This window comes from Anthonomus grandis, chromosome 3 (assembly GCF_022605725.1).
Source record: "Anthonomus grandis grandis chromosome 3, icAntGran1.3, whole genome shotgun sequence".
Classification (NCBI taxonomy): Eukaryota; Metazoa; Arthropoda; class Insecta; order Coleoptera; family Curculionidae; genus Anthonomus; species Anthonomus grandis.
In genome coordinates this window covers 42295628-42319485 of record NC_065548.1, presented here as the reverse complement: position 1 = coordinate 42319485, position 23858 = coordinate 42295628, and the positions used below count along the sequence as shown (strand labels likewise).

General features: G+C 31.3%; 2 protein-coding genes across 4 annotated transcripts in view; both read left to right on the top strand.

Annotated features, from left to right (window-relative positions):
* Window positions 1-6473: 6473 nt before the first annotated feature.
* LOC126734065 (uncharacterized) lies at window positions 6474-8806 on the top strand. Its single transcript, XM_050437573.1, has 2 exons — window positions 6474-6815; window positions 7917-8806. Exons 1-2 carry the CDS (start codon window positions 6668-6670, stop codon window positions 8567-8569), a joined length of 801 nt encoding a protein of 266 aa, XP_050293530.1. The 5' UTR covers window positions 6474-6667; the 3' UTR covers window positions 8570-8806.
* A 1406-nt stretch (window positions 8807-10212) lies between these two features.
* The window catches only part of LOC126734502 (uncharacterized), a 686490-nt gene continuing 672844 nt past the window's right edge, over window positions 10213-23858 (top strand). For 2 of the 3 annotated variants that reach the window (XM_050438159.1, XM_050438158.1), the window contains exon 1: window positions 10213-10486. The gene's annotated coding sequence lies outside the window, so the exon portion shown is untranslated. The remainder of the gene's footprint in view (window positions 10487-23858) is intronic. The other variant, XM_050438160.1, reaches the window with a different exon arrangement.

The following is a 23858-nucleotide window of genomic DNA, read 5'->3' as shown; positions in this document are numbered from 1 at the left end:
TCGATATTACTGAAACTAGTGCAATCGGGCGGTAATTGGACGGCATCGTCTTCTTACCCTTTTTGGGTACAGCTTGCACTTGAGTAGTTTTCCAGCTTGTTGGAAATGAGCCCTGTTTATACGATGCCGTGAACAGTCTACATAAGGGAGGAGTCAATTCGTCTGCACAACGTTTTAGTACTAGGGCTGGAATTCCATCGGGTCCACAAGCTTTGTTGGTGTCTACGCTTTTAAGAATTTTATTTATAATTCGTTGGGGAAACGAAATTTCTCCCATCGATGAATTCACCAATTGGCAAATATGGCGGTGTTTTGCCTTGCGTTGTTCTTCTTACATTCTTAATTTTATTCGTGAAAGTTATTTTTTCCGTTATTCTTAGCCTTTAAAAATGTCTCGAATTAATTTAAATAATTAATTCGAGAAAAACGTCTTTCTTCGACATTTAAATAAGCGCCTCGTATTTTGGATTTTATGTAAATTTTTTTTTAAAGGTATTGTTGGATTAATGCTATATTTTTTTGACTGGTTAAATCATTCATGTGTAAATAATCATAGCTCTTTTTTAAACTTTCGGGAAAAAGTAACAATCAAAAGGTCTTTCTAAATCAACGGATATGTATTCGTCTGTGTTGTTGCAAATGTCTCGGTATTGTTGTAAAAACGATGGCAAAATTATTTTTTTGTTTCGGCCACATATAAATTATTATCAATACCTTTAATAATAACAACGTCGATAGTTTTTTGTATGATCAGAAGTATTTCGTGTGTATTTAACGTTATCTTAAAATTTGATTCCGCTTTTCGATATTCAAAAGGTAACATCAGGTTGCCAGAAAAATAAGAACTTGTTTATTATTTAGGTCGATATTAAGATTAAATCGAGTGACTTCTTTTAAACCTAATATACTAACAATTCTAAAAATATTCGAAAAATACATGAAAATCGTAGAAAATAAATAAAATCCGTTGATTTGTTTTTAGTTCACTAAAGGCTGATATATCGGAGGGAAATTGGTAAATTTTATTAGGAAAATAATTTTCAGCAATTAAGTCAGGTTTTTTTTTTCAGAACTTGGCATGTTGGCTTAAATACATTCTTTGGGTTTTCAAAGACTTGGTTGAATAGGTATAGGGCCTCTAGGGAAGTGTTCATGAAGAATTTTAGTTATAGCTTTGATTATTTTTTGATTATTTTGGGGACAATCCTCATTTGTCGATAATGTTGTTGACTATAATAATCATTATGTTATCTATGTAATTATGTATAATGATTTCAATTATTATATTAACTTAGATTTGCGTTATTACGTTGTTGATTGTGTTTGTGCTGTGGTTGTTTTTATATTTGTGAAAATTGTTGTGGTGTATACAAGTTATAATTTACCTAGTCTTAGCTATTGCAATCAGGGTTTTATTGTCTTATAGTACTTTGTAACGGATTCACTAAACCTCTAATGAATATTTTAAAGCAAATGGTTTCATATTCAGAGAAATGTATCAATTTTGTAGCTGCATCCATTTCACCAATTTAAAATTATTATTTTTTTTATGCTAAATGACTGCTACTATGCTATCTTTTTGCAAATTTAAGTAAATAGTAATTTTTTATGGGTAAAGCCACAAATATCTTATTCTAACCATTCTAAATTTCGTTTATCACTAAAAAAAGTAATTAATGCGTTTTCAATGGATAACCAATTAGTTAATTCCATGCGACTACCTGCAAGAATCCGAATAGGGTCTATAAGCTTTATTCTAATGGTTCTTAATCAATAACTTTTCAAAATAGGAACACTATTATTATTGGAAATTTAAAAAAGAAAATCAGCTGCACTAATAAAGAAAAGAAAATCAGCTGCACACTGACATTTTTAAAAGTTTCTGCCCAAGTAGCAAAATGATGTCTTAAAGACGTCGTTTTTCGTACTTTTTGGTCTATATGACGAGTAATTTTGATGTCCTTACGACTTTGAAGTGACGTATATTGGTCACATCCAAAATGACATCTTAAGAGACGTCGCTGAGACATCCTACATAAAGGCTAAACGACGTCGATGAGACGTACTAAATAAAGGCTAAAACATTTTATGTTTCAAAATTTAATTCAAATTTAATACTATACTATAAACAATTTTTAATTTTAAATTTAATTCAAAAAGACTCCTGGAAGACGTCAAATATTTATATATAAAGACTTCTTAAGTATAAAAAAACATAATTACTTAAATTTTTAAGTATATATTTATTTATTCTTTTATAAGTATACCAAAATAAAACAAACATTCTTTGGTTAATTTTCTTGATGTAAAAAATACTGACAATTTTCAATCTTTATATACTTCGGGCGGACATTACCTTCTGAATAGTAAATATGGCATCTTTTTATAAACAATGTAATTTTTTACATACACTTATGTAAGAAATTATACGTAACATAAATTTAATAAGGCATATACTAATACAAATTAATGCTTTTATTTCCTAACTTAAAATTCCAAACTGGTAAAAATCTAATTACATTAAATCAAATAACAAAACCTGAAAAAGATGATTCCCCTTAACAAATGGAGCTTATGAAGACTGCTGCTGCAAAAAGCCATAGGAAGTAAATTACTTGTATTGCACAGTATAGCCTGCCACCATATCCATGAACACATGCCAGAGGCAAGTAAAACAGCTATTAAAAAAAATTCCTGTCGATATTTAAATCATTAAAATAATGGACCTGATTTGGTCCAATTTGGCCATTTGCTAAGAAGGTAAGCTCAATGTATGTTCAACACCCAGAATGTGAAACAAACACCGAACACAAAAGAAGATACAAGACCAAACAATTACAAAACCGGGTTGCCCGTAATGCCGGTCGTCGGTCGGTAACGATGGTGGGGCCAGCGCCAGCGCCATCTGTACCACCAATTGCATATCTTATTTTAGTCACGTAATCGATTATTAAAAGTTAACACTCTTTGGGTCACTAAGCCGCCTCAGTTTGTTGTAAAACGAATATGGTGCAGGTGAACTCGGTTTCAATTCTCGACATTGCCGCTTCTCTTTTATTTTTTTTACTTTAAAATTTTAATTTTTTTTTAAATTAATGTATTATGTAATTAAAAAAACTCAATATTTACCTGTGGTAAGAAAAAGTCATTTTAAAAACCACAAGGTAGACGTCATTGTGCATGAAGAATATGAACGGTTAACCTGAAATGACCAATCAGGACGACATAAAGACGTCTTTTACTGACGTCAAAGTAACGTTCCTAAAATGACGTCGTCCGGACGTTATTTTAGGTCACAAAAAGTCTGTGACTCTAATGTGACCTAAGAATGACGTCGCTTAACGTTATTTGATGGTATCTTGTGTCCTGGGTAGTTTACTGTTACGTTATGTTAGAATTATTTTTTATTGTTGTTGATTCTTCTTGGATACTTTTCAAGCTTAAAGTTTCAGCCAACTTAGCCGCTAATCTGTCGATAATTTATGGTTCACTCATCAAGTTTTAAAGTTTCGCGTCTATTAAAACTAGATATTGCTAATTACTAATATATCCCTTAAACTAAATAAAAGTATTTTAAACCTAAAACTAATAAAAGACTACTAAAGAAAACTAAACTAAGAATTTCTATTAGGATCTATTATTTAAAAATGTTAAATTCTCAAATTTAAAAAGTATAAATTGTCATACACTTTGAATTTTACGACAATCAAATAAATGAAAAAATATGCTTAAAACTATTTTCCATTTGCTCAAATTTTATTTTGTTTTTCACAATTACAGGTAATAAGCTCAAAAATTCAAAATTTAATTTAAATGTATTAACGAACATTGAAAATGTACTTACCTGTAGACTTCTCTTAAAGATTTTTACCAATATTTAACGAAAAACTACATTTGACGACTACTACATTTTAACCAATTAAATCACTATAATAACAAGTAAAATATAATATTCGACCAATTATTGTGCTATTTATCTATTGGTATTAATATTTAAACTTTTAAAGAACTCAAAACTTATTAAATGGAGAAAATGTAATATGCTAAGTTAGCACAAATTCGTGCAAAAAAGTGACCAGTGACAACATTGAGAGGTATAACTGTCAATTAATATCAAGTCCCAGTGTTAATTGCGTCGTCCTTTCTACTCATTGGAACTAAGTCTAACTGTCAAGTGTTAAAAATAAGGTGGCCGAAACATCCTGAAAATCATTTCACGTCTATCATATATTACTTTCTCTATTGCTTGGACTTACAATATTTCTGCACGCAATAAATATAGCTACAAGCTACTTCCATGGTATAAAAAACGTATTTATTCAAAATTTGGACATAAAATAGTTTTTCATTTAGATGACGATTTGTGTGTATTAGTAGAGATTCTTGTAGTTATATTGTAGTTATTTGTAATATTTGAGATACAGGTTTGGGTAAAGTAGCAAACTAGTGGGAATTTTACTGCTGATTAAAATGATGATAACAGGAAAAAATTAACATCGCTGTACATGCAGTATGTACTTTTGTTAAATGTAATCCTCTATATGTTTTTACATAAATCAATAGAGATAATTTGCTAAATAATTATTTATACTAATAGCCTGAACCTAAAAATAACAAAGAAATTGAGATATTAATAATTTTTTCAAATTTAGGCAAAAAGGGCTTTGAACTTTTTGAGAGCAAAACAAAAAAATCATTATTTAAATAATAAAATGACAATAGCTAAAGAGATTTAAAAAAATATATAAAAACTAACAGTTATACGTTAGCAAAGTTTGTAATTTTTGTGAAATCTAAATTAATAAAATGCCTTTACGCATATTGAAAAATGTGAAAAATTAGAATGTTACCTTGTATGTCGAAAAAATATTAACAAAGAGCTACAAGAGTACCAGAGATTTCAGACTAGTAACAAGCCAAACCGAAGATATTATTTAATTCTATAAAAATTTAGAAGTAACGAAAAATAACGTAAAAAAAATAGAAGAAAGGACCAATTTATAGTAAGCGAGGATGTTGATTTCTATTTGGGCATACTTTGAAGCTCATATGGAAAACTCAACTAGAGATTGTGGTGTGGACTTAACTTGTGCCTTAAAAGTATCGACCAGTACAAACATTGTTGTCTGGCGATAACGAAAATAGACTTGCTTTTTGCAACTGGTTACGTAATACATAGGAAGCAAATTATAATATTTTTAACTAAATAATTTGGAGCCACGCAGCTAATTTTTTTAAACAAAGCTATGGTCAAACGTAAGAATGTACACTATTGGTCCTAAGAAAACCTTTTCCTTTCTGGTGCCAGAAAGCCTAAAAATCAATGTATTGTAGATGTTTGGTGCGGTTTACTAGGCAGCCAAATAATAGAACCTGCGTTTTACGATAGCACTTTGGCCGAAAGGAGATATGTTGACATCATAGTATTTGGAGCGCTAAAAGATATTTGGATAATCTTAACTTGGAGAGACGGCAACAAATCTATTTCCAAAAGGATAGTGCACCTCTCCATCGACTAAATAATTTAAGAATATTACTTAATAGACTGTTATGACCGATAAATGGATTTCGACACGTGGCCCGATTCGTTGGCCACCTAAGCCACCAGTCCTAACCTCATTGAATTTCAAACATATATTAGGCAAATAATTGCACAGCCATCTTTACTCTAGCCGCGAACATCGCAAGGCAACACCGCGAACCGCTTATGCTTCCGGATCGATTTAATAGCCGTATTTAACGGGACTCGGCAATGATTTTAAGTTTTTTTACTAACAGAAATGCCCGTTTTGTTGAAGGCATTATGCTATTCATTAGAAAATAGATTTGATATGATTTTTTAACTTTATTTTCATAATATCAAGATTATATCCCAATTTATACAACAAAAAAAATATTTACCTCTGGATGTTTACTTATTATTGATCAAATTTTTTTTGGCTTTTTTCGAATAATAATTCGACATATAGTAAATAAATGGTGGATACAAAGTGTTAAATTGTAAATTAACATGCAAAGCCTGAATTATTACATATTATACAGTGTGGTACATAATAAATGTGAAACAATGATTGTTTTAAATTGAAAGTTAAGTATCATCAAAAATGTCGTCAAAAACACTTACAGAAATAAGTATGAGATTGGGTGATTTTGAACACAAAATAGCCAGTATATAGGGCAAAGCATATATAGCAATATATATCAAGCAAGCATAGCATATAGTGCAAGGCGAGGAAGTATATAACATAAAAGACATCACAATGGTTGATGGTGAATAACGATTATGCTTTGACAGGAGATTTATTTGATCAATTAAAAGTAAAAGCCTATTACAAAGATTGTTAGTTTTCTCAGATACGTCCTCATTCGAGTCCTCATTATTATAACAATTGGCTAATTCTGAGGCTGATTCCAAATCACAATTAGTATTAATTAAAATAATGCCTCTCTTTAAGCAATTTACGCTTTCTTTAAGAATATCGCTAAGTGATTCAATGAAAGATTAGTCTTAAAAGCTACGAGACGCCTGCTTAAGGCCCAATACAGACGAAGCAACACGACATCAACACGATACCCAAGCGACAACGTGGCTACAAGTTGCTCGTCAACATTTTTATTTAGTCGCCAGCAAACTGTTGCCTCGCGATATTGTTTTTTTTTTTTGGAAATGGCCGCCGAACGAGAAAATAATTTAAAAATTGTCATTGAAGTTGAAAAATTTCCATGTTTGTATAACTTCAAACGGTCGGATTATTCAAGGAAGGACATAACCGAAAAAGCGTGGCATGAAATATCAAAAGAAACCAAGTTTTCTGGTAAGTAACAAATTTATTTAATTAATTTAAAACACATTTGCAAACAAATAATGTGTTATTTAATGCTAATTCAGGTTGTTTATTTTGGTACAAATACACTAATAACAATATTTATTTTGCCAAGGAAGAGCAACACGTGGTTTTATAAAATAGTTAGTCAAATATTTTCGCAGTGTCGTTGGGCCTGAAGTCGGCTGTAAATTAATGTCTTCTTCTTGCAAAAGAATATCGTTTTGCGGTCTATTTGTGGTTCTTGTTGGTTCATTTATAGATGTTGTATACTGAGACCCCTCCCGTTTTCGGACAAAATTATGTAAAATACAAACAGCTTTTATTATATTTACCGTATTTTCTATTTTTCGACAACGAATTGGGCAGCTCATTACTTGGAATTTTTCTGTCATCATTCCAAAACTACATTCAATGGTTTTTCTTGCACGACTTATTCTGTAATTGAAAATTCTTTTTTGTTATCTATTAAAGTCAAAGGATATGGCCTCATCATATACTGCTTTAACGGAAACGCATTATCTCCCACAAAATAAAACGGGAAATCTTGCTGCGAATCATCATGAGGCAAAGGTAAATTTTCCGGTATGTTAAGGCCTTTTCTTTCTAACCAATAATGCATTCGGGATTCTCTAAATATCCCACCATCGTTATTCCTCCCAGCAAATCCAGTTTCCACCATAGTAAACAAACCATCAGCATCACACACTGCCATTAAAACATTTGAATGATATTGTTTATAATTAAAATTGGTTGAGCCAGAATTAGGAAGTTGTTCAATCCGTATATGTTTCCCGTCGATCGCTCCCAAACAGATTGGTATGTTCCAGACTTCATAAAAACGCTGAGATATATTTTTCCAGTCCTCAGTATTTGGTATTTTCATGTACTCATCTTTCAGTTTTTGCCATATAAGCAGTGTTGTGGCAGTTATAATTTCTGCCACAGTACTGTGTCCTACTTGAAAATATAATGACACGGACATGAAGGTGCAACCAGATCCTAGGTATCTGAAACAAAAAGAAGCCATATATAATAATGATAATAATAATAATAATAATAACGATTAATACATATATTTATTTTTTTCAGATCAAGAATGCAAAGAGAGGTGGAAAAACATTCGATTAGCATTTGTACGCAGCTTGAAGCCAGCCCCGAGTGGTTTCTCGGCAAAGTCAAAGAAACCATACTACCTTCATGATTATTTGCTATTTATTCTGCCCTATATCAAACCAATAAATACAACTGAATCACCAGGAAATATTGAAGGCCCACCAAATCCTTCAGAAAGTCAAGTCGCTTTGCAAGTGGATGAGACTGCCGCAAATAACCATGAAGATGAAGAATCACCTGCACCATTAGAAGTGATATTTAATAATAACTCCGAGAGAGAAGATTCTGTCCCTATTACTTCAAAGTCGACGAAGAACCCACAGTACAACACAACAGGGAAAAAGAACATGTACAATAATTTGGACAAATCATTTTTGGAGTATTTGCAGAATAAGAAAAAAAAACTTGCCCCTACTGATGATAATGAAACTGCTAGAAAATATTTTTTGCTTAGTTTATTACCCGACATTAAAACACTTACCGATGATCAAATGCGACACTTTAAGCTAGAAGTTCTGCACTTGATTGACAACATAAAAAAAAGCTCAGGACCATCTACAATAACAACCCCACTTTCTTCCACTGGCTCAAATAATTACCCATACTCTTCATCAAGAAGTGTTTCTTAATCATCACGACATTCGTTTGGTACAAATGAAATATCTTCAGCTAATAATGGACTATATGGAAGTTTCACTTCGGAGGCCCAGATAGGAATCACTTCACCACCAAATAAATATGAACGGGAAGAACAATCTCATACTAATCAAACCTTTTGGGAAAACCTTTAAAATCCCAATAACTTTATAATATTTACTATAAATATTTAAAATGTCAAAAAAATTAAACTTTATAAAGTAAAGAAATATTTTTTTTTACTTACCTAAGTGTTATAAATAACCTTTTCTTTGCACAGATACATTCTCTCATCACTGTATTTTGTTTGTGAAGAAAAGGTGCCACAACTCATAATAATTCTCGAAAACTTTCTTTGGACATCCTATAAAAGGCCTGAAAGTTTTTATCAGTCTGCCTTAATTCTCTTGCTGCGATGAACAGTCTTCTCCTTTTGTTATTTCTAATATAAGGATGTACCCAATATTTTCGTCTTCGTCTTCTTCTTCTCCGATTTCGCAAATATAAACAAATAAGCATGTCTTCTTCGTCGCTAGAGTCTTCTTCGCTACTGGACATCTTTAGATAAACTGGCAATTTGGTTTTATGTTCCGATAATATCTCATATCGTATCGCCTCGTCTGGATACTGACACACGTAGGCAACATTCGAGCGACATGTTGCTCGGGTATCATGTTGATGTCGTGTTGCTTCGTCTGTATTGGGCCTAAGTCTGCTCAGAAATGTATTGAACAAGACGGGATGTTTTTGCTTATTTTTAAATAATAATTTAAATAATTGTAAATTATTATTCTTATATTTCATAGCCAACCTGCCTACATTTGGTAAAATTATTAATATCGCTATAACTTTATTTTAATGTCGTTATTTTTAGGTTTAGACTATTAGTGTAAATATACTATTTTATTCAAAAAAATATTATCTTTTGTTTTATGTAAAAATATACAGAGGATGCCATTTAACACAAGTACATTTTTCACATTTTCTCGAAAACGTGATGTTTTTTTTTTCTGTTTTTACTATTTTAATTAACAGAAAAATTCCTATTAGCTTGCTATTTTAACCGACCCTGTATCTTAAATAATAATAAATATATCAGTAGTGCTAACTTAATCGGAGGTTCCCTACATTTACATAGAGTATAGTAGGTAATTATTAAGTGTAGGCTAGTTTTATAGTATCAACCATACCATCTGTGGTTTGTATTTTAATATAATATACTCGAAAAACATTTTGAGAAAAAAATAAATTTTATAATTGGCATTCCTACTTTTCATTGTAAACTACCACCATAACTACCTCATAACTACCTTTTCCTTAGTCTTCAGCTAAGTTTGATTCCTATTAAAAGTTATTTTTGTTTTCTAAAATATTTATGAATGCAGATATATTAATTATTATTTTAATTATTTCTCTAATTTATTCTTTAGCAGCATTTTTGGATATATTTATTAAAATATAAATAAAAAATTAGCCGACAACAAGTTGGTGCATAGATCACCATCAACCTACAGATATAATTATGAAGCCGTTATATGCATATAAAACAAACCTGGATTAACGCAAGCGCTTTCCGTGAACGAGAACGAGACCGACCAGGAATATCCCACCGTTTTCTTCAGTGTAGCGCGGAAAATTTGGTGAAGAGGGTGAAGTTAATTCGGGTTCAGTGTTTCTCCGCGCTTAGTCGTCGGTTTAGCGTCTCACTTTTGTTAGTGTCGGGTTTGAGTTCTGCCAAGAGCTCGTCTGAGGTGTAAAGTTTTGGATTGGAGGAGACTTACTTGTTGCTTGATCTGTAAGAAATCCGTTTATTTTTTTATGTTTCGGAGAATTTGTGCGGTTGAATTAGTTCTATTTATGTGAACGTCTATTTTTTGTTTCATAACTGATAAACTCTTTAATTAAACAAGGTAATGTTATATTGGTTATTATGTTACTTGTTAAACTAAAAACACATCAACATTTTAATACAAGTAAAAAAAAATATATATTTTATGCAATTACTTTATCCAAATCATAAGAAGTAAATTAAATAACTAAAAAAAAAATTATTAATTTAATGCTTTTTTTTGTTATTGAATATATTTCCTATTTTATGGTTAATGCGGTATACAAAATATTTATATATAAAATAAAGTGCTAAAGACTGTTTTTTTATTAAAATATTTAATTTTATAAAATTTCATTTAAATTGCAATTTTCCTTAAAATGGCGATAAAACTGATATTTTTTGACCATACATATATACTTATGATCAAAAATAAAACTTATATTATACTATAAATTAAAAGTTTTATTCTTAACCAGATCTACCACTCTTATCTTTAAATAAATAACAATATTAATATATAAACTTAGGAAAATAATCTAAAATCCTCGAAATAGCAAATTTTTTTATCTAGTTTTTATTATTTGTATGAATATGTGTGAATTTCTTTGTACTTAATTAGTACTTAAGAACATTTGAATTTTGTAGTTATTGGTGTTTTTAGTTATTTTTCCTTTTTACATTAAAGTACATAAAAAATGTAGGTGCCTACTTTAAAATTCTAATATATTTATTACTTAATAATATAAAAATCTAGTAAATATTAGAGTCCTAAATTTGCCCAATCACAAATGTCAGAGAATGAAATAAAAAAATAATATGAAAAACAGAAAGTAAAGATCCTAAAAATAAAAACAAATATAAAATTATTATTCTTAGAAAAATGTTACAACTTTATGTGTATGATATAAAAAACAACATTATTATTTTACTAAACACACAACACGTTTAAAAAAAATCTATACAAAATTCTTTATTTTTGAGGCATTAAACGTGGCAAGCCCTATTACAAGTTTGACATTTTATATCTATATTTGTTAAATAAATATTTATACACAAAGAACACAGTCGTTTTTTATATTGCTTCTTACAACAAATTCTTCTAGTGATTTTTGATTTTGTCAAATTATACTAAACAGATTATATACCTACTTGATCGAATTATCCTTACATCTTCAGATAATCTAATTTCCATCTGATTTTTTTATTTTTGTATATTTTAGCTTAAATTCCTTTTTCTTTTTTAATTTAAGTTTTGTCTTTCTTTAGTTGTTCTTACTTTTATCTGTTTTTTCTAAATGTTAGCTTTTCCTTTTTCTTCAATAATTTTTTAGGCCTATTTTCCTTATCTTGTTTATTAAAGTTTAACCATCAGTTATTATAAACAGAGAGTTAACAAGAGATTTCAGCCCCAAGTAGCATATTAATCTTCCCAGGAGTTGCAAATGAAAAATCTGCCAATTTAATATGTGATGGAATGTCTAAAGAAATATAATTTGTATTTTAAGTAGGAATATAAAAACTTATCTGTAACAATCAAACAACCTGGTTGTATTTTAATGATAATGATAATGAAGAGAATTTATTTCTAGTATACACCTTTTATTGATTTTGGATATTTTTTAATTTATTTCCATGATAGAAATCGTTATATCTTGAGTTGTCAAATTATGTTTGACAAGCTTTCAAAGTTATTAAATTAGATTGCGAGCCACTATCTAGTAGAACACGAAACACCTGAGAGCTATTATTCCGATCCACAAGTTGAACTAAAGCTGTTGATAGTAACACTTCAGAGAAAAATTGAGAGATAAACAACCAGAATCATTGAAAATAAAGTGTACTTGCTGAATACTTAAATTCTGAAAGTTATCTTTTTTGTCTTTATTATTACCAACAGGATTATTGGGGCTTTCATAAGTGTGATGTTTATGTTTACCTGTTCCACCACTCACCTCACAATTTTTGCTTACATTACTTTTTAAACTATTTAAGCATAAACCCAATTTCTCAGCCTTTTAAAAATTTGTCTTTAACTCCTAATTTTACAAAATATTTACAACTAGAAATATAGTGACCATTTCGCTCACAAAAAACACAATGACTAGTTTGTCCAAAGTAAGAATATAAAGGATATTTAGTTTTTTGTCGACTTCCATATTTGTGTCTTAATTTTTCTTCGAGCCTAGAATTGTTTGAATGAATTAATCAGACGTAGCATCTCTATTTTCCAATAAAAATAAGGAAAATTTTACAATGCTAAAAACCTGTTGTTTTATGTAATATTTTTATATATGGGTATTGAAATAAAACGCACACGTTGGTCTCTAAACATAGACTAACTTTATTGTCAACAAGGGTAAATTTCAAGAGGTAAAAATGTATAAAACAGATGTGGCCCATAAAAGGGTTTGCTGGAACCTTTCCAGTGACGTAACAGATTAAGAATATTTTAAGCTATTTCAACACTCCCACTAGCGCAAAATGTGTACAACTTAATCTAACTTTACAATGCCTAACATATTTACAAAACTGTAATGCTTGTTAGAACACAGACTTTTTGTTAACATATCAGCGGGCATATCAGTTGTCGGTAAGTATTTTAAATCAATTCAGTTGTTAGCAACAGCTTCTCTAACAAAATGATGTCTTACATCTATGTGTTTTGATCTATTGTGAAAAATATGATTCACAGACAACTTTTGTGCACTCTGATTATCGTTATATAACCTTACACAATTGTACACGCTTCCTTTAACTTTCGTAGCCTCTGAAATTGCCATGTCCTCGGCCTCAGTACTTGACAACGCAACGGTGTGTTGCTTCCTAGCTTCCCAGGATACTGCAGACCCAGAAAGTTTAAAACAAAATCCTGTAAAAGGCTTCCTGTCACAGGAACTACTTGTCCAATCGGCATCAACAAAACCTTCTAGTTCTTCACTATCCTTGCTAAACTTTAAACCAAATTTCTTTGTTTCTTTTAAGTACCTAAGAACCCGTTTGGCTTGGTTCCAATGACTTTCGTTAAAGCAATTATTAAATTGGCTTAAATAACTAACCAAAATTGCAATATCAGGTCTCGTTAACACAGCAAGATACATTAAACTACCTATTAATTGCTGATATGGCATTTTGTCTAGACAAGTATTTACAGGATCCTTAATTAGATTAACATTTATCTCTAAAGGTGTAGCTACAGTTTTACAATCAAGCATATTAAATTTGTTAAGTAAACTATCAATATACTTTTCCTGATCTAAAGTAATACTACTGCTACTTTTATTAACACTTACTCTCATTCCAAGATAATCTTTAACCTGTCCTAAATCCTTAACATTAAAAACATGTCCTAATTTACACTTTACATTGTTCGTTTCCGGTACACTGTTTGAAAAAACAAAAAATCGTCCACGTACAGCGCGACAATGGTCAAAAAATTACCAGAACCCTTTGTATATAAACAAGGTTTATATTTTGACCTGCTATATCCTAATTTTATAAGAAATTCATCGACCCTTGTGTACCATGCCCTCGAAGATTGTTTTAACCCATAAACTGCCCTTTTCAACTTTAAAACCTTATCGTCACAAGTGTAACCAGATGTTTTATAACCCTTGGGTATGACCATAAAAACATATTCCTTTAGAAAGCCATTTAAAAAAGCAGTTTTTACATCTAAATGGGATATGTCTAAATTTGGTTTTGCAGACAAAGCCATTAACAATCTTAGAGTGCAGTATCACACAACTGGGGAAAAGGTTTCGTCATAATCGATATCGCCCTGTATCGCACATTATTTTCCCTGTCACTTTTTTTTTTAAAAACCCACTTGCACTGTACAATAGTCTTTTCTTGTGGTATGTCCACCAGCTCCCACGCGTCGTTTTCTTCAAATGATCGCAGTTCCTCTTCCATTGCAGCTTGCCACAATTCTTTATCTGGTCTCGATAAAGCAGCTTCGACCGTCGTTGGATCGTTTGCCAAATCGGAACCTTCCAAGCACAAATAGCTTACACCACCATCGATCTGCCTGGGCTTAGGAACTCGTTCTGACCTTCGTACCGCTCTCGAAATAGCTTGAGAATCACCATCCGTTTGAGAACTGTCACTATCAGTAGGATTATATAATTCCCCTGAACTTTGACTTTCTATATCAGTTTCACTCTCGAAATCTCCCACTGAAACTGATATTTCTTTCGCACTAATATATTCCAAAGGCACCTCTGTATTTACTGACATGCTTGTAGGATTTTCGATTACAATAACATTTCTACTAGTGAATACATAATTTTTTATTGGATAGCCTATACTCTATAGCCCTTAACAGTGTCGCCATAACCCATTAAAACACATTTCACAGCCTTTTTGTCCCATTTAAGTCGCTTCTCTTTTGGAACGTGCACCATAACTGGGCTTCCAAAAATCCTGAGATGACTTACATCAGGTGTACTACCAGTCCACATTTCGTATGGAGTTTTCTGTAAACCCGCCACCAATGACCTATTTCGTAGACACGCGGCCGTGTTAACAGCCTCTGCCCAAAAACTCTTTTTTAGGTCGGCATCAAACAACAAGCACTTTGCTTTCTCTACAATAGTCCGATTCAATCTTTCTGACATTCCATTTTGCTCAAGTGTATATGGGTTGCTTTTCTAGTGAATAATTCCCTTTTGTTTCAAAAAATTGTCAAATTCTTTCAAATTCACAAATACAAAATTCACCTCCATTATCTGATCTCACCACTTTTATTTTATAGTTTGTCTGATTTTCGGCCATGGATTTAAATTGTTTAAAACAATTAAATACTTCATCTTTAGACTTGATAAAGTATACAAATACCATCCTGCTATAGCCATCCTCAAAAGTAACAAAATACTTGGCACCTCCCAATGATTTGTTTTCCATAGGACCACACACGTCAGTGTGTACTATTTCCAGCAAATTTTTAGCGTTTGTACCCTTATGCCTAAACGGTAATTTGTGTTGCTTACCTTCGCAGCAAACTTCGCAGTTTCACTGACTTATCTCCAATGTCTCTGGGTATGCCAATCCGTTAACTAACCCGCTCTTCATTTTATTTAAGTAATTACTATTTATGTGTCCAAACCTTCGATGCCAAATTTCACCAGTGACTTCTGTTGATGCAATTAGATATTTTTCAGATTGTAAAATGTTTAATTTATATACACCTCCCACTAAGTCAGCTGTTGCAACTAAAACAACACTTGTTTTTTATTAACTGACTAACTGACAATAAATTTGTGGTTAATTTAGGAACACACAAAACATCTTTTATTTTAATAGCAAAATGAGAATTTTTAATAACTGTGATTATGTTAACATCGCCTGAATATTTCACGGAAATCTTTGTTTGGTCAGCAACTACAATTTCCTGTACACTAACCTGACTACTGCCGTTTTCAAGCCATTCCTGCTGAGCTGTCAGATAAGAACTTGCACCTGAGTCTACGTACCAGTCCGATTTGTTAAATGTGGTACTCAAGAATACTACATCAAACGCATTCGACGTTTTTGCTTGATTTTGCTTGACATATGTACACTTATTCTGGAAATGTCCTGGTTGTTTGCACTTATAACACTTAACATCCTTTTTGCTCGGCTTTTTGTTTTGCGAGGAAAAACTAGATTTGCCCGCAAACGCACTGCCACTAGAGTTAACCTCGACTTGCATGTCTAATAACTTAGTTTTGATAGAGTCTGTTGTTATACCTATACCAGAGTGCTCAATGGCCATAATCATAGGCGCGTACTTTTCTGATAATCCTGCTAACAACAACTAACCGATCCACTCGTCGTCAATTTTAAATCCCGTACCGCGTAACTTTTGACTAATTTTAACGATTTGATTAACATAATCAGCCATCGAATCGCAATTGTCCAACCGCGTCGAAATTAAACTTCGCAACAGACCGATTTTTCTAGTAAAACCGTTATCATCGAAAAGTGACTTTAACTTTGACCACAACTCAACTGTTGTTTTCGCATCCCTAATGTAAACGTAAAGGGATGGATCGACTGTTAAAATCAGTTTCGCCTTTGCTTTCAAGTCGTCTGCTTCCACAACTTCTGTTATACATTTGGATAGCCCCTTCAAAATGAGAACGTTTTCAACAGCAAACGCCCAATCACCATAGTTCTCACGTCCTTTTAACTTAGGAATGTTCACTAGGTAATTTTGAGCCATACTTATGCTTTATCCCGATACTAACGTGCACAAACTGTTTTATTTTCAAAACTTATTTTAAATTATTAAAACTTAAAATTTTCGCGAGCCTGGGCCCATAACCTATTGAAATAAAACGCACACGTTGGTTTCTAAACATAGAGTAACTTTATTGTCAACAAGGGTAAATTTCAAGAGGCAAAAATGTATAAAACAGATGTGGCCCATAAAAGGGTTTGCTGGAACCTTTCCAGTAGCGTAACAGATTAAGAATATTTTAAGCTATTTCAACAATGGGTACATGGGTACTTAAAAATATTAAATCACCTAATATATAAAAAAATCTATTTATAGATAGATATATACAATAAGGTAGACAAACCTACTACATAAAATATGTAATACCTCAACTTTAATCTAACTATAATAAAGAGATCTGTATTGGCGGTGGTCCCACAAGGTTGGTTGCCATTTTGTCCTAATCTTTAAATTGTGGCCACCTAAGCCCTTTTAACATTTTAAAATGTGTTTATAAGTCCTTTTGTTATGTAAGCTTTGCCTAGAAGGTAATCTAGTGACATAATCGTTTAAGAATTGTGCCTTTTTTAAATAATGATGTCACGTAAGTCCACATAGCTTTGATAAAGTTTTCTCTTTTCTTACGGCAATTTTCTTTCTTGTACTAGTTTCTAGTAGGGCTAGTTTCCCAAGATGGATGGTTGTCTATTAGGGGTAAGTCACTTTCCATCTTTCCATTTTTTCCATTCAAATAATGCCATGCATTCCCAACCAATTGTTAAGTATATTCTTTGATTCATTTGTTCCAATTGTCGTAAAATTTTTCCACTGCATGAAGATATTCCTGCCCCAATAGCTTGAATATATATATAATTTTTTTATGTACTTACATTTAAAACTAATATAACTGAATTGCCAAGGCAACAGAGCTACACACAACCAAGATGCAGTACTACAGATACAGTACACAAATAACCTCTTTAATAAACAGTTCAATAAACAAAAATAAAAATAGTTCCATCTTTGGCGATCTTTTGAGATCTAGCTAACGCCTTCGATACAGTACCACATAAAAGACTTATTATCAAACTAGAAGATATTCGAGAGAGAGGTGTGGTGTTCCGTCCTTTTACTGATTACCTCACGAACAGAGAACAAAATGGTAAAAATTGGTAAAAGTACTAGTATCAAACTCCGAATCTCAATCAGAGTACCTCAGGGCACAGTTCCATTGTTATTTGTTATATAGAAAGGAAATATATGGAATTAAGTTAGAGATATGGCGAGGCGTAGCTTAATAATTGGTTAAAGATTAACTGTGTTTTTCTTAATATTTCTAAACCAAAATTCATGTCATTTTACATTTAAAAATCAAATCTAGCTAGTTTCGGCTCTATATCGCTAACACTCAATCAATCAATTACTTCAGTGAGAAATACAAAATATCTTGATATATTAATTGACGAAAATTTAATATGGAAAGATTATTGCTTTTACGTGACAGATAAGCTTCACATATTAATAATAATAATAATAATAATAATAATAATAATAATAATAATATTAATAATAATAATAATATTTCTGCTAGTAGGATCAAGCAAAGTATGAAAAAAATACAGATATTTAAGGTATTTGTCTCAAAAGGCTCTTCAGACATCTGATAGTCTACAAACAAAATATAAAATAAAATAAAATAAATATTAAATAAGTTAAAACAATATATTAGGTTCACATACTTAAAAGATGATAACTAAAATTAAAAGTAAGAACTTATTAGGTGCACTTACAAGCTAAATAATAAATAAATTATAGAAATGAAAAATGTGTATTTTAAAATACAATCTTAAAAACGTTATAATAAGAATAATTTCAATTGTAATTCTAAATGTATTCTGTTTTAAAACACAGAGCGAGCATAGGTTACTAAGCAACAGAGCAGTAAAAAGTATTTCGCATGTTAGTATAAAAACATTTAAAAAATTTCAGCTACTCACAATATTTATGAAGACAAATTTACACCCATTATTCAATTAATTCCCAATTATTGAACAATCAAGATTTGCTTAAGTTTTTTCTTAAAACTAACCAGTAAAGTACTCAAAAGATATGGTGAAAATGAGGTTATAGTTTTACGGCAATATAAGAAAAAGACCTTTTGAATATTTCTTTATGATGCTTGGGGATCGATATTCGACTACTTTGGTTTTATTAAAACTCGCGCATCAAAAATATATTTTGGAGTCTTTGTTCTTAAAATCCATAAGACGCATGAATGTGTTTTAATTATTAAGTTTCCTTCGGTTACATTTACTAAGCCATTTTGATTTAAGTAATAAAGATGAAATGTGTTTGTGCACAAGGCATGCACACAAGGTATTTGCACATTGTCAATTTTCAGATTAAACCTTTCCTGTGCAACTTTTTTTTGAGTTCAATTTAGAATAATTAATTTTCGAGTGATGACTTACGGAGGCTTGACAAATTACTACAAGGTCAAGATTTATACGCTCCTTACCAATATCGACTTCACTGATATTAAAAGAAATAATACAGCGGAGTATCATCAGTGTATAAATGATAATTACAAAACTGAAGACTATTAATAAAGTTATAGGTATAAATTGTGTTGACGAGTGGACCAAATATGCTAGTGTACCCCAATGATAACTCCAAGACGTTCAGAATACTTTTGATTTGTCAAGAACGATTTAATAAGTTGTACAGATGACCAATTTAATGCAAAATTGATATGAGAATAGAGTAATTAGCCAGGTCAAAAGCTGTACTATAGTTCAAAAGAATTAGAGCACTTGATTTTTCATCAATCCACCTAATTAAATCGTCAGTAATAGCTGCTATTGCGGAGGAGCAGCCATAACCAGAGCGAAAACCGGATTGTTTAAAGGGACTAATATAAAATATCATAAGTACCTACTGATATATTCTCTTATTTAATTTTCAAGAACTTTTTCGAAAATCTTGGACATTGCTGGAAGAATACTTAAAGAGCATACATGATTAAAGTTAGTTGGTTTATAGTCTATTTTAATGCAGACATTAATAATGTGCGTAATGTAAGGAATTACATCACGGCAGCAGACTTACTTTTAATATCAAATATTATTTTACCTTCTTCTGCCTCTGCTATCGGCTCAAAAGTAACAGTATTATAATAATTATTTATATTAATATTTAATATATTAATAGTTATTATAATAGTAAAAGTATTATAGTAATGCCTTCTTTAATATTAGTACTATAAAACTGTATAAAATTCTATTAAATTATTAATAATTATTATATCAAAATCTAGTTGATATAAAAGCCGTGTCTTATTTTGTCAAATTATTTCAGCTCTGTCAATTTTTTTATTACACTTGGATTTAAGAACTTATTTCTCAGATAAGCTTTTTTTTTCAGCTCCTATAGCAAAAGTTGTAAACTTTTCTAATTCTTTGTAATAAGAACAAAGTTCGGGCAATTTAGACTTTTAATAGCGTCTTAAGGTCTTGTTGCGTAGATTTAGCAGCTAAAAACTTAAATTCAAAATAACAAATTAACACAAGACAGACACAGTTTAAAATAGATTTGTACAATTAAAATAAAAATAAGCTTATAAATATAAGCAATTGATTAACATAGATTTTAAAACATAAAGATTAAAAGATTAAAAAGACCCTTATACGACTATTAATTACACTACTTACATACAAAACAACTTTTTAACTTAATATCTAAAGTTTAAGGAGAGCTTTGAATATCTAAGCTTCAAGGAAAACAACACTTACCTTCCCTGGGGTAGATCTTCCTCCTTGCTGTCAGGTCTTTTGATTTTTTCTTTTGGTTTTTCGTGTACTGTCTTCTTTGAATCCAAAGCCTTCTTGGATGTTTTCTGTTCAGTACTTTTCTTAGGTGGTGCCTCGTAACTTACAGAAATGATATATTTAGTTTTGTTCTGGCTTTCAGGCGTTACACTGTTATTGAGAAAGAGCTGTTTTTTGTAATCTGTAGGCCGGAGGTATACAACACTATGTCATTACATACATACATTTACAATAAGAAATATTAAAAAAAATATATTAATAGGATTTTGATGGACATGGTTTTATATGCCTCTAAAAGAAAATTATGAAAGTAAGAAAGGAGTTAACAACATAATGTTGAATGTTGTGAAAAGTAAGTGATAAAATGCACAAATTAGCAAAGAAAAAAGCTGTTAAATTGTAACTTATTTTTTATTAAGTTATTAGTTATAAAAAATAATACGTTAAGTATTTCTTAGTCACATTCATCACTCTCACGGTAATCATGATTACTGCTGTCATTTCTCAGGTTTGTATAAAAATCGTGACAATAGGAACTTGTATGTTTTTGAAGGTGGTAGACAATGGTACAGTGAAAACATCTTCTCATTGTCTTATTTATTTAGTGTAACACGATAGTTTACACTTGATAACAGTTGGAGATACTTACCAACCGAAACGTCGTGTTACATTAAATAAATAAGACAATGCAAGTTCGACAAGATGTTTTCAGGAACGTAAAACGTACAATACAATACTCGTACAATATAGCAGTAGTGCTAATAAGTCTTGATACTTCTGCTCAGTGATTGGTTTTCCTGTCTCGCTAAGCACATTAAGTTTATCTGGCAGAGTAATGTTTGGACTCTTTACATCCGGTTGACCATTTTAAAATTTCCATCAAATTCTGTTTTAAAATACAACATTCTAATCTCTTCCTGTCTTACCCGTAGTTGAACAGCATTTGAAATTAGTACAGGCTGTTTTTCACTGTCGACTTTTCGACAAATAAATGGAGATGTTTTCGGATTTTCGTATAGCTCCTTAAAGTTTGGGAAGTCTTATATTTCCATGTTATGTACAACATACTTACTATGAACCTGCCTTATAAATTGTTGCCAATCCCAAGGAGTCATAATTTCTAAGCGTGTTAAGTGTTTCCTTTTTCTTTCAATCAAAGCGTGGACGGTATCTGCTTTCATGTGTGTATGGCCTTTTAAGAGAAATTTTTGATTTATAACCTTAAGTTGAGGGTATTTGACTAAAATCCAGAACAGAGCAGCAATAATTGCCATATTTTTGTTTTGTCCGTAACAGTTATCTGACCAAATAGTCAGTTCTTCAATATTACTGTCCTTAATATTAGAAAATACCCGCTTAATCAAAGTTGATGCAATCTCATTTCCCCCTCGACCAGCTTTCCTTTCATCCCACATTATATTGTGAGCCTGTTCCGTCGTTGCGTCATAAATAGTAAAATTTAAGGTCCAAAGCTTTCTTTTATAAAAGCTGGTACCACAGGTTAATAGTGGCGTCGGTAGGCACTTTTGTAAGTCAACGGTTAAAACTTCAAGTGTTAAGTTATTTTTTGAGATTTCGATATCCTCATGTTTAAGCGCATATCGGGTAGTTGATTCTTTTTGATGATTATCAAACTGTATTTTCAAAATATCTGATTTTTCTAAGTCTGATGTTGTGGACTTGATTTTTGCAACGAATTGGTCGCAAGTATCACACGTATCTACTTCTGGTGCCTTAAATGACAAATTAAAATCTTTATTAAAAATATCATAGTAGACCCATTTCTTTGCAACTAGTCCCTTTTCAAGACCTTTATCCTCACACCATTCCAAATAGTTTTTATACAATTTTTCTATGTTCAGGTCAGGGCCTAAATATTTCTTAGTTGTTTTCTCCCTAGAGTAGTGACTTTCATAGGCAGGTATGCTGCAAATGTGTTCCTTTACACTAGAGCGCACAATTTCTGAGGGCCAGTGTGGCATAACCATAATACCCTCTGCCTTATTCTGAATGATTTTTTGCAACGCTCTTAAAACCACCGAAAACGGGGGAAACGCGTAAAAATAATGTTTTTTCCAACTTAGCGTAAAAGTATCAACTGCAATAGCATCAGGATCTCTAAGTCATGATACATATTTAGGGCATTTTGTGTTAAGCGGCTAGCAAACAGGTCAACCTGCGGGTTACCAAAATATTTAACTAACATTTTAAAAGCTTTGCTAGACAAAGACTACTCTGTAGCCTTATGAAGGGAACGAGAAGCTATATCAGCATCTACATTGTTTTTGGATTTAATATTGGACCCAAATATGTATAAGTTTCTCCTTTCACACCATTGCCAAATTATTCGAGCAAGATTATTTAGTTTTGGAAATTTTACGCTGCCCATACGGTTAATATATGCAATAGCAGTGGTATTGTCCACTCGACATAGAATAGAACAATTAGATAAGTTAGAAGCAAAGCATTTAAGGCCAAAAAATACAGCCAATAACTCCAAATAATTAATGTGGTAAGTTTTCTCCCTATTAGACCAAAACCCACTTGAACTAATGCTATCGCAGTAGATACCCCACCCTGTATTAGAGGCATCCGTAAAGATTTCTAAAACATAAGTATTTTCTATTAATGACCTATTATTTATTGGTAAATTTTTTATCCACCAGTTAATATCTGTCTTTAGAGAATCACAAATTTTCATACGAGCATTGTAATTTCCATTGTTTCGCTTTAAGGCTAGATATAGATTTTCCCGCTCAAACAATTTGGTATATAAATATCCATATTTTATGGCCTTACAAGTTGAGACTATAGTACCTAGAAGTTTTGCGAAGTCTCTTATTTTAAAAGTAGCTCCAGCTTTAATTTTTAGTAAATCATTTATTAATTTTTGTTTTTTATTGCATGGTAAGATAACAGACATATCTAGTGAATTATATTGAAACCCTATATAAGTACAAATATTTTTAGGTGTTTTTAGTGAGTACTTTTTTCGAAGTTAATTACGAACCCTAAAGACTGTAAAAGACTTACTGTCTCTAAAACATTCTGTAAACATTCATTATATGAATTGCCAATTAATAAAAAATCATCTAAGTATACTACAGAACAAAATCCTTTGCTCCGTAGAAAAGCAACAATGGGTTTTATGATTTTAGTAAACAGTCTTGGCGCACAGCTTATTCCAAAACACAAACAATTAAACTCATAAAGATTATTATTAAAGCGGAATCTTAAGAATTTTCTATCATTGACATGTATAGGAATTAAAAAATAGGCATCTTTCAGATCTACCTTAGCCATAAAGCAACCGGGTGTGATCAGGCGAGAAACTGTTTGATGGTCCTCTAATTTAAAGTGATAAGTTTCTATAAATTGATTTAAACATTTGAGATTAATAATTAACCGTAATGAACCGTCTGACT

Excerpts from the sequence above, each read along its gene's own strand:
- LOC126734065 (XM_050437573.1), top strand. The coding sequence starts at position 6,668 with ATGGCCGCCGAACGAGAAAATAATTTAAAAATTGTCATTGAAGTTGAA. Across the intron at positions 6,816-7,916 it reads AAAAGAAACCAAGTTTTCTG|ATCAAGAATGCAAAGAGAGG; the intron begins GTAAGTAACAAA and ends TATTTTTTTCAG.